The sequence below is a fragment of the Haliotis asinina genome, chromosome 11 (assembly GCF_037392515.1).
Source record: "Haliotis asinina isolate JCU_RB_2024 chromosome 11, JCU_Hal_asi_v2, whole genome shotgun sequence".
Taxonomy (NCBI): Eukaryota; Metazoa; Mollusca; class Gastropoda; order Lepetellida; family Haliotidae; genus Haliotis; species Haliotis asinina.
The window spans coordinates 21,986,010-22,000,243 of record NC_090290.1 but is presented as its reverse complement, the minus strand read 5'-3'; the positions used below and the strand labels follow the sequence as shown (position 1 = coordinate 22,000,243).

The 14,234-nt window shown below is 38.5% G+C and overlaps 1 protein-coding gene across 14 annotated transcripts in view; it reads right to left on the bottom strand.

Moving 5' to 3' along the window:
* The window catches only part of LOC137256363 (coiled-coil domain-containing protein AGAP005037-like), a 240,659-nt gene that overhangs the window by 133,383 nt on the left and 93,042 nt on the right, over positions 1-14,234 (bottom strand). For 11 of the 14 annotated variants that reach the window (XM_067794155.1, XM_067794157.1, XM_067794162.1 and 8 more), the window contains exon 1: positions 7,402-7,517. The exons of the other annotated variants lie outside the window; for them this stretch is intronic. In XM_067794155.1, coding sequence (XP_067650256.1) covers positions 7,402-7,495 — 94 coding nt within the window. In that variant the 5' untranslated portion in view covers positions 7,496-7,517. Of the gene's footprint in view, positions 1-7,401; positions 7,518-14,234 lie in introns of those variants that run through there. 14 annotated transcript variants of the gene reach the window in all.

Here is a 14,234-nt window from a genome sequence, read left to right as displayed (position 1 = left end):
TTTCAGTGCAAGTTGTTGCCACCTTTTTCACTTAAAACATTTTCTGCTTTATAGCAATGATTTAACAAAATAAAAAAGGGGGTAAATACATACCAAGTGTGGCAATTGTTTTGGAGAAGATACTATCAAGCCAAAAAATACATATTAATAGATCTTACAAACATGGATAAAATAGGGTCAAATATCGAATGCAATATTGAAAATTGAATTAAAGTCTATAATACAAATTTAGATGTGAACATATCTGGGAACAAACTAATCAAGGTCAAATCTGGTGGCAACAGAATCAAAGTACTTCAGCAACTATCACAGTGAGTGAGTTTAGTTTTACACTGCACTCAGCAATACTCCAGCTAGAAATATATAAATCTGTAAATAACAGAGGCTGGACTAGACAATCCAGTGATCAACATCATAAGCTTTGATCTGCGCAACTGGGATACGATGACACAGTCAACTTAGTCTGTGAGTCTGACCACCTGATCCCGTGGTCAGACTAACACGGATCTTCACAGGTAAGCTCAACTACAAGGGATACAAATCCGACAATTCAGAAGTCACCATCACAGGGTTACTGTTTATGGAACACTAAAACTAAATCCAACTTTTTCTCACATATTTTGGTGTCAAATTTTGTAAATGTTAGTGCCTCATTTCAGCTTCATTCGGCCTTTGATCGGGTGAGCTAATGTGAAGTAGGTGAGCTAACGAGGACTGTTAACTTGAAATATTTATATAAGCAGCCTTACAAGAGTTCAAATCTTCTGATGTCCCTAAAGGCTATTCAACAGGAATGATTGGGTATAATATTGAAGAAATGAAATTTAAATGGAATGAAAACAAGGATTAACAGTAGTAATTGAGTGAACATGAGGTATTGACTTCATTAACATTTTATGGTAAAAGTGCAATGTGTAAAATGTCAAGATATAGCCAAAAGCTGTTAAAAAAACCCATTTTTTAAAAAAAAGAAGCCATCAATCCTAAAATACCAAAGAGACATTTATACAAAGCTATCTTGGTGCTAAACTTGTCGAAGTATAAGTTCAAGTGTTAGAATATGGGAGTTACGATCACAGTGGCACCAAGCACCAAGATAGCTTTGTGCAAGGGCCTAAATGTCCAAAATCTGGTCAACTGTAATTCACAGTCTGATGATATTAAACACAGGATAAATGCACCTATTACACTGATTGATAACATCAGAACAACTTCCAAAAGATTTTTGATGACAAAAAGTTTGTCTGTACTTCACCTGGGTCATCCATACTTCAACATTAAAACAGACAGTCTAACACAGCTAGAAGGCTGTCTCAGTAAGCTACGCAGAGCCTAAGTTTAAGACAACTCTTGCATTAGGTAATCTCTTGCGCATGGTCTTACTACAATTTTACACACGGTCAAACACAGGTTAATGTAAGGATCACACCCAGGGTCTGCCCAAGTCTAACACAGGCTACCCCTTGAAGAGACAATAACAGGGTCTAACAAAGGTACAACACAGGTTAACTTTTGCAAGAATTAAACCAGGATCTAATAAACGCCTAACACAAGTTAACTTCTGCAAGTATAAAACCCAGCATCTGACATGGGTCTAACAGTGGTTACAATGGTCTTATTCAGGGTCTAACACAGGTTAACTTTAGTGAGGTTCAGACTCAAACTCCAACACAGGGTAAGAATATGTGCAATAATAATAATGCACTAAAACTTCATTTACTAGGTGCTCATACCACTAAAAACAGTCCTCTGCATCTAGTTCTGTTTAAAGCTTGTAAGGATCACACCCAGGGTCTAACATAGGTCTAATCAAGTACACTACTGCAAGTATAGCGGCCCTGAAATTGGTCTAACTCACGTTAATTCTTACACAGTTCATCAGGGTCCATCATAGGGCCATTCTTGCAATGGTACCGAGAGTCTAGTGCTGGTAAATTGAGTGAGTTCAGTTTTACTCAGAAATATTTCAGCTATATGGCGGTAGTCTGTAAATAATCAAGTCTGGACCTTACAATCCAGTAATCAACAGCATGAGCATCGATCTGTGCAACTGGGAACTGATGATATGTGTCAACCAAGTCAGCAAGCCTGACCACCCAATCCCCTTAGTCACCTCTTATGACAAGCATTGTTGCTTTTTGCGGCAAGCCTGGGTTGGTGAAGACCTATTCTACCCAAGATCTTCACAGGTCAGTTCTGGTAAAACCTTGTAGGGATCATACCAAGGGTTTAACATAGGTCTAAGTCAGGTATACTATTGCATTGGTCTTACCCAGGTCTAACACACGTCAACCATTGCAAACATTATACTCAAAGTGTAGAGTATGATCACACTCATAATGGTCTCACTCAGGGTTTAAAATTGGGAAACTTCAAATATAATACCAAGGGTCTAACACAGGTAAAATCTTGCAATGATCTTAACCAGGTCTATAAAATGTTAATGTTTGTAAGGATCACGAAAGAAAGAAAGAAAGGTTTATTTGTGTGTCCTGTTCAGGATCATATCTAAGGTCAAATAAGAGCTAACTCTGGCACATGAATTTCACATCAAGTCACAGCAGACTAATGTCAACTTTGCACAGTTCCAAAGTCCTGAGATACAAGTAATCTAGATGCAGCTCTGGAATGAACGGCTGCAAACAGTGGCAGCAAACAGTGTCATAAAATCATATCAACCAATGACCTTTCCTTCTTCATCCCATCTTCTTCTCTCCAAGCGTGTAATAATTATCAGTAATCACCCTCTCAATTATCCTACTGATGCTCTGGGCCATCACGCTGCGATGCAGGTCTCAAGGGAACAGAGTAAACAGAAAGTGTTATTACAGGTTTATCTTCACCAAGGAGTGGTATCTCCATCATCTGACAGCATTCTGTTTGCAGTACCCTTTTTTGTATTTCAAACTTCTCAGGGTATTCTTGGAAGAAAACTGTTTCAGCAACATATTTTTTTTTGATGAAACATATCTAGCAAACATTTAAAGCAAAGTTACTTTCTGGAACAAATCATATGACAGCTTTTGAAGGGGTTATTGACATATTTTGTATTGTTATTCAGTGATAGCAACAGCTTTAGGGAAGGTTTGTTTAATATTTTCTGACTTGCAAAAGTGATGAAAAGGAGTTAGTTACAAGGCAAAACTGATAATGACCTTCAAATCACATTTTGTCCACTTCTGAACACTGATAACATCACTGTCATAAGAAGTATACAGTTATAATTATTATTTTTATTGTTGTTTCTATTTCACTGAGCATTATTCCAGTTATTGCTGGTGGTATGTAAACAATCAAGTCAGGCACAGACAATCCAGTGATCAACATTATGAGCTTTGAGCTGCGCAAATGGGTACCAATAAAATGTGTCAACCAAGTCAGCAAGCCTGACCAATCAATTCTGTCACCACTTACCACAAGCATGGGTTGCATGAGACTAATTGTAACTTAGATCTTCACAAATCTGGTTATAATGAAGTCAAGAGTCACAGGGACCTCTAACTTTACTTAGAGCGTGGGAATTAGGATCAACTCTCCACTGAATATTATTTCAGTTATATTGTGACATGTGATGCTAAGGCAGTTGAAAGTTCAAATTGCTGTCACTTTTATGTATTCACTGCTTTGGTAAAACCGACGATTATGAGGATGGTACTCACAAACCTAGAAACATCCAAATTTAAGATTCAAACACAGACTCTAGGATACCATGCAGTATGAATTCTGTCCTTGACAAACAAAGTCAGTGAGTAAGTATTGTTTTATGCTGCTTTTAACAATATTCCAGCAATATCATGGCGTGGGACACCAAATATGGGCTTCACACTTTGTACACATGTGGGGATTCAAACTTGGATCTTAAAAAAAACCCAGAATCATCTGTTTCCTTTGTAAAACAAAGAATTGCAGGTCGCATTGAGAAATAGTTACATGGTAGACAAACACCAAGCAATAAAACTAATGACTTTCCTAACCAATGCAGACAGCAACATCCTTTATTCCATTGAAGTCATGATGAAGACAAGGCAAAGGCGAGGATCCTCCGGGTGACAGACTAATCCTGTCTGAGGTGTTGTATTAGTCTGTAACATCACTGTGACCAGAGACAGCATGACAACATGTGTGTTTAGACTATGTTATATACCGTTTGCTGACATTGTAGAAGATTAACACTACTGGATACACGACTAACAGCGCCATAAAGGTATTATTGCATAGCAGTGATAGATAAGATTCTTCAGGTCAGTGATCAGTTGGAGACATATCATAGGGTGACCTTGACATGTTTTCACTGAAGGACCCTGGGCAAATGTATCACAAAGACGTTTTGAGGAAGTGATTTTAGTTACACCGGTTTTTCAGCAATATTCCAGCAATATTACAGCAGAAGACACCAGAAATGGGTTCACACATTGTACCCATGTGGAGAATTGAACTCCGGGCTTAGGTGTGATGAGCGCACGCTTTACCCACAAGGCTACCCCACTGCCCTTTGCACAGCTTTGAACAGTATCAATAACATGAAAACTATTGTTTTGTCTCTGGAAATATATTGTTTTCTCTGCATTACTGAAGGTTGTGGGTTGATAAATTACCAGCCAACTTTACGGACAAGAACTTCTTCTTTATTGTAGTAACATTTGGGTGTAGCCTGATAATGGTGTAAGGATCTACAGAGAAAAGTCACCCCACAGAATAAACAAGAAGTTGTTATCAAAAAAGTCATGTGCCTTTTTATCTGAAAATATACAGTTAGGAGAAAGTATCAATTTCAATTGAAAAAGATCCCCCATGACATGGGAGATTCAGAACCTTGGTGAATTGAAACCTGCTCCTGTGTAACAAGGATCAAGGTGGAAATAACTTTAAAATTGCTCGTGTAATCCGGTGCAGTGAAACCGTCCAATTTTTTTGTTTATTTTAAAAAAAAAACAATTTAATTGATATTAGAAAGTCAACCGGACTCCATGATGTATAAATATGTTTGCCCGACTTAAAAAAAGAAAAGAAAACAACAAAAAAAAACAAACAAACCACTAGACTGGGACGTCAAGCAATGAGTTATTTCTACCCCTGTGGATGGAAGGCAAAATGATATTTTTCAGGGACTGAGAGGGTGAAACATTTGACTAAACGTAGTATATCAGGAAGGACATGGCATCATGGCTTGAGGTAGGAGGAAAGTTTGCACAGATTCATCTGAGACTTAATCCACCTCAATGGGTGGAGCAAACCTGAAAACATCATCAGAGTAAAGTAGGATTCAAACTTATGTTTATTTGTTTCTGCTATGACTAAGGGACATAACTCTGCATCTTTTCTGCCATGACTAAGGGATATAATTCTGCATCTTTTCTGCCATGACTAAGGGATATAACTCTGCATCTTTTCTGCCATGACTAAGGGATATAACTCTGCATCTTTTCTGCCGTGACTAAGGGATATAACTCTGCATCTTAAATCTGTTGCCTTGGACGACTTCACCACCAGCACCCCCTGGCTGCCTGTAGTTAATCAAATCTGGATCAGGTCAGTCAGGGCATGATGCACAACCAATGTCCAATACTGTCAGGTCATAACAAGCAAGGCAGACAGCTTTTTCACAGTCAAATAAGAATACAGATCCAGCAAATGTTGGCAGTGTGTTGCAAGATGGCTGCAACAGATACAAGAACGTTAACTGAACAAGGCCAGCTAAAAGGAAGAGAAAAAAACCCTGCATTTAGTCCTTTTATTTCCGCACTGGTGCTGGGGAACTGAATTTTTTAGTGTCAGCTTTGCATCTATTCTCTCAAAAATATTTGAGAAACTCCAGAATGTTTTTGTCAGATATTCAACAAAGCTACATCAGATACATCGGATCAGTTGCTATTGGAAACCAGGGAGTCTCATAGTGATGTACCAGTGCAATGATGGTGGCTGAAATTATGGACATTAAGCTGGAATGGAAAGGCTGTACTGCTGGAAACACAAGGCTCCCAGTCAATGGTTAATCACGGAAGAATCCCGACCACAGCTGACAAGTTCACCAGACCAGTGTTTTCCCAGCATCAGCCAGTCATGAATGAATACCTACTGACTGAAGTTGTACCATCACTCATAAAAAACAACATTCCATGACTACATTCCATAATACTTTCCCACCAAATGAGACACCAGGAGAGCATAGCATAACAACATCACAGTAATGACTGGCACAGACTTCCTGACACACACCTGTAGGGGGAGAAGTCTCTCACAGAGGTACAGTCACAGAATCCATGGCAAGAATGGGGCACATGACAATAACACGACAGAGGTATAGTCATAGGATCCATGACATGACTGGGGTACATGACTATAACATGACGGAGGTACAGTCATAGGATCCATGACATGACTGGGATACATGACTATAACATGACAGAGGTACAGTCATAGGATCCATTACATGACTGGGATCCATGACAATAGCATGTGATGGAGAGGACCAATCAAAGATTGTGTCCATGACAACTGTATGAGTGATGACCAAGACTGGGTTCATCAAATTATACAGCAGAGAACATTTGACTTGGGTCCATGAAAAAAACATGACAGAAGAATAAGACTGAGTCCATCACAATAAAATGTGAATTAAATTATATAAAGTAAAAAGAAATATGGTTGATAACAATTACAGTAAAGTGAATCCTACATAGTTTGTGTGGTGCATATGAGAAGCACATAATAGTGCATCATTTGTAACTGCAGAAGATGATAGTGGATGGTGCACAACTGCAGAACATAACAGGGTAACACCTACAGGGGTTATGAAGGTGTATCATTTGTAGGATTCATGACAGTGTATCATTTGCAGGGTAGACAACTGCAGAACCTGATAGTATATCACTTGTGAGTTACTTAAAGGTAGAACATGATAGTGTATCAATTGCCTGGTACTTCGCAGTAGAACACTGCAGTGTATCACTTGTCTGGTACTTAAAAGCAGAATGTGATAGTACATCACTTGTAAGGTAGTTAAAAGAAGAACATGATAGTACATCACTTGGAAGGTACTTAAAGGTAGAACTTGATAGTGTATCATTTGTAATGTACCTAAAGGTAGAACTTGATAGTGTATCATTTGTAATGTACCTAAAGGTAGAACTTGATAATGTATCATTTGTAATGTACCTAAAGGTAGAACTTGATAATGTATCATTTGTAAGGTACTTAAAGGTAAAACTTGATGGTGTATCAATTGTCTTGTACTTCACTGTAGAACACTACAGTGTATCACTTGTACATGACTGCAGAACACTTTAGTGTATCACTTGTAAGGCACATGAAGAACATTACATTATATCAAGCTAATATATAGGATACGTACATGAGGTGCAAGGTACACAACTGCAGATGGTTGCTGCAGATCAGACTTACCATTCTGCAGAGATGCAGATCTAGCTGTACTGCTGCGAAGATCCTGCTTCTCCCAGAACAGATTATCATAATCCTCTTCATCACTTCCATACATGTTTCTGTATTCCCTGAACCGAGTGATCACATCCCTCCTGTGAATCCTCCCAACCCCCCTGTTGGTATCCTCTCTACTGAACCACTAGACGCATGTGAGTTCCACCCGTGTGCGTGTGCATGCATTTTTTGTTAGGTAACCTTGGCGACGTGCCTATTCTGCTTGCGTAGGTTCCCCCGGCAAGGTGTGTGTTTGGGGGGAAGCTTTGTTACAGTAAATACTCAGCTGTGGAGGCACTACCCCTTAAGACATGTATATGTTTGTGTTCTGTATGTGTGTAGCTGTTTAGTTTCTTGAGTGAAGAGTGCTGAAAGAGAGCCGTCATTACAGGCCATTATGAGGAACTGATGAGCAAGGGAATCTGTAAGAGATTGGTCCATTGTGGGTTGTGTTGGTTTATACAGAAAAATATACATACAGGCTATCAGCAGGTGAGTGACAGGGATAACAGATACAAGAGGTGTATATCAGATTGGGAGTGATTTGTTTCAACAGATATATAACAGAGTGAAATTGGTCAGCAGTGAGTGAGTATGGTTCAATGCCGCTTTTAGCAATATTTTAGCAATATCATGGTATGGAACTCCGAAAATGGGCTTCAAACATTGTGCCTATGTAGGGAATCGAACCTGGGTCTCCATCATGATGAGCCAATGCTTTCATCACCAGGACCAGAGAATCAAATGACCAACAGCATGAGCATCGTTGGCACAACTGGGAACCAATGACATGTGGCAACCAAGTCAGCGAGTCTGACCACCCGATCCTGTTAGTTGCCTCTTGCAACAAGCATATTCGCCTTTTATAGCAAGCATGGGTTGCTGAAGGCCTATTCAACCCTGGACCATCATGGGTCGAGTGAGTGAGTGAGTGAGTGAGTGAGTGAGTGAGTGAGTGAGTGAGTGAGTGAGCAAGTGAGTGAGTGAAGTTGTGGGCAGGAAGAATGTTTTCACCAAAAGGCTACCCCATCACCCCAAATGATCTGGCACAACAGATGAATGAGTGAGTGACTGTCAGTGAAAGAGTGAGAGTGAGTGAGGACAGATAAGCCCTATTTATTTTAGAGTGATGTAAGGCCACAGACTAATACATCCCTGTAAGTGTCAGAGTGAGTGAGTATAGTTTTATGCCACTTTTAGCAATATTCACATTATATCAATGCAAGGAACACTAGAAATAGGCCACACATAGTACCCATGTTGGGAATCGAACCCAGGTCCTCAGCACGAAAAGTAATGCTTGACCACTAGGTTACCCTACAGCCTGGAGTCTATGAGTGAGTGAGTGTGATTTATCCAATACTGAACAGTATTAAGCTTAAATCTGAGTGTATCTGCTTAAGGAAAGGAAAAAATGTTATAGAGTTACATAAACGCTCTCAGGGTCAGCAGCAAATACTAATTTGTCGAAGTTATTATGAGAAATCCATAATTAATGTTCTTAAAGGGGTGGTGGGGTAGCCTCGTAGGGTACTCCATCATTTGCTTGCCTGGGGGTTCAATTCCTAACATTCATCCAATGTATGAAACCAATTTCCTTGTCTGTCTCACAGTCCCTGAACCACACTATTTTTTCCCCACTGCCTAGCCCTCTGTGCAGTGCTTAAGTTTTAAATGAAGCAAGTCTAGATTTCCTCAGGTTCAGTATCTCTGGTCTCCCTGGGGCCCTTTCTATTTAAATGTTTTGTTATCAAAATTACATAAATATATTCAGAAACTAAGCATTTATCCCCTGAGGTGTTATTGTTAAAGGTGGCATAAAACTAACCTCACTCATTAATTAACGTGTTTATGTGCAACTAATGTTCTGACCATCCAATCCCTGACTACCCTGCACCCCAAGCATAAAGTTCTGAGGACATTTTTCACCCAACAGGAATTCTCTCCAAGAAACAAAAAGTTGAAACATGAGTCACGGCAGCTATTTTCAGTATTAACAATCCTGTCACTCAACCCCCAGATAACATTAGCTTCTATTACACGTTCCCAGCAAGAACTACTGACCCCAAAATAATCCGAGCAATGAAAATGACATTAAGTAGATCTGGTTCACATGAAAATCATATGGCGCTTATGCAAGCAGTGATATTTATACCTTCAGGCCAGGAAAGTGCAAAGTGTTTTCTTGGTACGAGGTATGGCTACAAGTGTCTCTAGCGGCACCAGGAACCATTTCCGTGGAACGTATGTCAGAGGGGGAACATTTGGCTGCAATCTCCGAACAATACTGGCTCCCCTTGCCTGTGGGTCGACCCCTCACCTGGACAAGCTCAGGGGGAGTCACATTGTCTCTCAGTCTATATTTAGGTGGGGTTAACTTATAATAAGCATTATTCTGTTTTCATTTGTCAGAGAAATTGTCATTGCCCTGCTTGGTGTGTTTCATGTAAATTTTTAAATATTTCTAATCCTTAAATTATATTTCAAGTTTATTGACTTAATGTATGGGTCTAGGTTATAAGTGTTTTAGAATTAAACTCCTTGTCTGTTGGCAAACAATATGCATTAACAAGCAATATCAATGCTGCTGGTCTGGTTGTTTTTGTATATACAACTTTGGGAATGCAAAACACATTTTTTTCACTGAACACATTAACTTGCATTGAGCAGAATATAAACAAAATATTTTTTTTTCAGGATTCAACATTTCATTGCCAGTGGATTCTATTTACCAGATCCAAAACAAGTCTTGATTTAAGGGTATAATAAGAAATTTCAGAAAATTAAGCAAGAAATTACTGCATTACTTCATTCCAATGAGTTTATTAAAAAAAAAACCCTAACTAATAAACATTTTGAAACCTCACATAAATTGATGATCTAAGGCAACTGATGATAAAAGGCAACTATGCTTGTCATAATTAGAGGCAACTAACGGGATCGGTTGGGAAGGCTCACTGACTTGATTGACACGTCATCGGTTACCAATTGCGCAAAATCGATCCTCATGTTGTTGATCACTGGATTGTCTGGTCCAGACTTGATTATTTACAGACCCCAACCATATGGCTGGAATATTGCTGAGTGCAGCGTAAAACTCAACTCACTCAATCATTCATTCACAAATCGATCTTGATAATGCATAAGGGTAAACACTTTGAGGCCTGAGTTCAACATCAGCCGGCTTAAAGTCACATCTATGCTACAAAACGCAAAGGTGTTGGAGAACGCTGACACATTAACGCCTACCATGTGTAAAGTGCACGTGCAAAAATAAAGGTTTCGTGCCTGAAATAGACTTCAGGGTTTGTTTTTCTGTTCATCAGAGCATTGAATAGTTGTGAACATCTGGGAAATATAATGGTTACCATGGCAATATGTGTGAGTATACATTGGATACTTATGTAGATAACATATCAAGTGATGTTTCTGTTGATGAAGATGGATCTAGAAAGTTGAGGGATTGCACAATATCATGTTACAGTGATCCTTATAATTGAAAGCAGAAGGCACAATGATTGAGAAAAAAGATTAAATTGATATTCAGAAATCATAAGTGCACTTCAGACATTCTCTGCTGATGTGGTAACTGTCTGTGGCATTGTAAAGTCCTATTGGGAACGTTAAAACTAAACGAAATGATTCACACATGAGATCTTTGAATATTTCACTTAGCTGGAACGTTTCAAATTTATTTCCCTGATTCCTATCAACTGATGGCCATATATTTTTAAAAGCTTAATTCAAAAACAGGTTTAATATCACAGAAGATCATTATCAAGATTAAAATAGGAGTATTTCTGAATAAATATTTGTTTTTATGTCAACTATTGACAGTATTTCAAGTTTATGACAAAATGGATCAATGTACCTTGAGTGTGAGTGAGTGAGTTTAGGTTTACATCGTTTTTAGCAATGTTCCAGCAATATCAAAGCAGGAGACACCAGAAATGGCTTCAAACATTGTGCTTACGTGAGGAATGAAACCCAGATCTTCAGTGTTCTGAACAAACACTTCAACCATTGCCCCTTGAGTAAGTACGGTTTTTCGCTGCCTTCAGCAAAATTCCAGCAATATCACAATGGGAACTTACACTTGAAATAGACATTGCATAGTGTAGAAGTCTGAAATAAAGCCTGGATCTTTTTTTATAACGAGAGAACGCTTGATCCACTGGTCTGTGCACTACACCTGAATGTTTGACTTAATGATAATAGCTTTATTTCTTTTAAGCCCTGTCTGCAAGCTCCTCACAGCTGTCCCTGTGTGCAGAGCTCTCTCAACTATCACTGCCAAGGGTCACGACTCAACACTGTGCTAGACGGCTTACAACAGTACATGGAGCTGAACTTTCAACTGGTGAACTGTATGTTTACAAACAAGCAAAGACATAACACTTTTTCTTAAGCTAAATTGAATAAATTTTGCCAATTTGAAGTTCTATTTTATTTCAGCTTTTATGAAATAAGTATACTGTGAATAGAAGGGTGAAGTTTGCTGCTTTTCTGTTAAGTCTTCAAACTGAAACCAAATTGTAGTGGCAAATAAAAATTGTACTTTCTTCTGGGATACAAAATAAGTAATATAAATTTTCACTGCTTAATACAAAGGTTAGAGGTTACTTTTAAAGATTCTTGTATCGGTTGCTTTATATTGATATCAGTGATGATTCCGCATGAAAAGCAAGACAATCAGTGAGCTTGGTCAGTGAGTGAGTACTGTTTTACGCCAGTTTTAAGCAAAATTCTTGCAACATCATATCAGGGGACAACAGAAATAGGTTTCACATATAGTGGCCTTGTGGGGAATCGAACCTTGATATTATGCATGACGAACGAACGGTTCAACCACTAGACATAACCACCGCCCCTTAGTGAACGAAAGTGTCATGAGGTGGGAAAACACTTGAGGCCTCAGCTTCCTGACACACGGAATAAAGAGATGAAAAATTTGAAAATACCATGTAAAGTTATCTTCTTATGTGTATTTTTTTTTTTCATTTTTGATTGATGACCACCAAATGTTCTCATTTTGCTGATCAATGGAAATGAGAGTGCTTCAGCTCACATGAAGTCACAGACAGCAAATCTTGCAGACACATCTTCATAAATATTTTGATAGATGAGTGTCTTGGGTTTAAAGTCGTTGTTATCAATATTCCATACATGAACAGCATGTCCATAGACTTGGAGAAGAAAGTAAAAAAATCAGGTCTCACAGACTGTTTTTTCCTTCTCAACATTCCAGCAATATCATGGCTGGGGACACCAGCAATGGGTTTCACACAGGGGAGGGGGAATCAAACCCAGCTCTTTGGCATGATAAGCCAATGCTTTGACCACTCTTCTACCCCATCACCCCATCTCACACATTAACCAGTTTGGTGGTACCAATGAGGTTGGGTACGGTACAGACAGGCCTAGAAACATAACAGCAAACCAGGATTCAAACCCAGTAACAGGCTTCTGCCTCCTGAAGGCACACATGTCTCCCCTGGCATCTGGGACCATTTGTCTATAGTCCGTTTGCCTCAAAAGTGGACCGATGAATTGAAGTCTAGCTCAAAAACTAATAAACATAAAATTCTCAATGAAACGCTGATCATAATCGAAACATAATACCAACTCAGTGAGATTTAAGCTGAATACTTTTCCTTAAAATGAAAAAGTTGTTTAACAAACTATCATTAAAATATTAACACAGTTCACTGTTTATTACGAGGGAGGAGTGCAGAGAAAGGGACAGCCAGGTGTGCGAGAAAGCATGGAGACAGCACAGTACAGGTTAATGAATAAATATATAACTTTCTTCCCACTTGTGCACATGCTTCTCAAACACCTGTCCGTGCCCTTTCTAAAACACCCTCCATTGCAACAAGGAAAAAGAATATATTATTCATACAACCATCTATTATTTGGAATCAAGCATGTTTCAAACGAGGTTCACAGAGAACAAGGCCTTTCATCATCTATCACTGACTTTAAAACCTGATGATTCCATCTTCAGCATGAACTCCTCCAACAACTTAAACATTCCCAGTTGCACAGGTGAGAAAATAGCAGTGTATTCCCTACATAATAATCAATAAACACAACTGAGACTGAAACATTGGACTGTTGGATGTCAGAAACAGTTTAATGGCCAAAATGCAATGTGTATCATACATTTAAAAATTATCAAATTCATCCGTGTGTATGACTGACCTAACAGTTAAGTTTGACACTGGATACTTTGCCCTAACAACTGTCCCCAATAAAAGTATTGATCACTTGGAAATCTATTATTAAATAGAAGGGATTAATGCTTGAATGATAGCAATTGCCATTTGAACCCATTTGTGAATTCTGAAAGATTTTCATGAATGAAAAAGAAAAAATATGAAGAATACCAAGCTAAAATGCACCTGTGTTTAGTAAATACAAGTCAAAATGTTGACATAGATGCTCCTTTTGAAACGATTGAAGTTTTAGATGAATATTTATAAATTTCATTTTGTTATTAAATCCATGGGGAATGGATGTTCTGGATAAATATAATAATGATTTTTTTTCATGTCAGGAACTTTTCAGTTTTTCTGTAATACATGTAAAACATCTAAAATGGACATTTGTAATAGAGATAAAACAAACTGAAGCAATTTTTCTTCTAACCATGAGTTTGTCAAAGAATGTACCAGTAACTGGGGGTGAGGGCTAGCCCAGTTGTTTAAGTGTCTGCCCATCATCCCAAGGTCCCAGGTTGGTTTCATCCTACAATGCTTTTGTTAGTTGTTGAACACAACACTCAAATGTAGCTATAG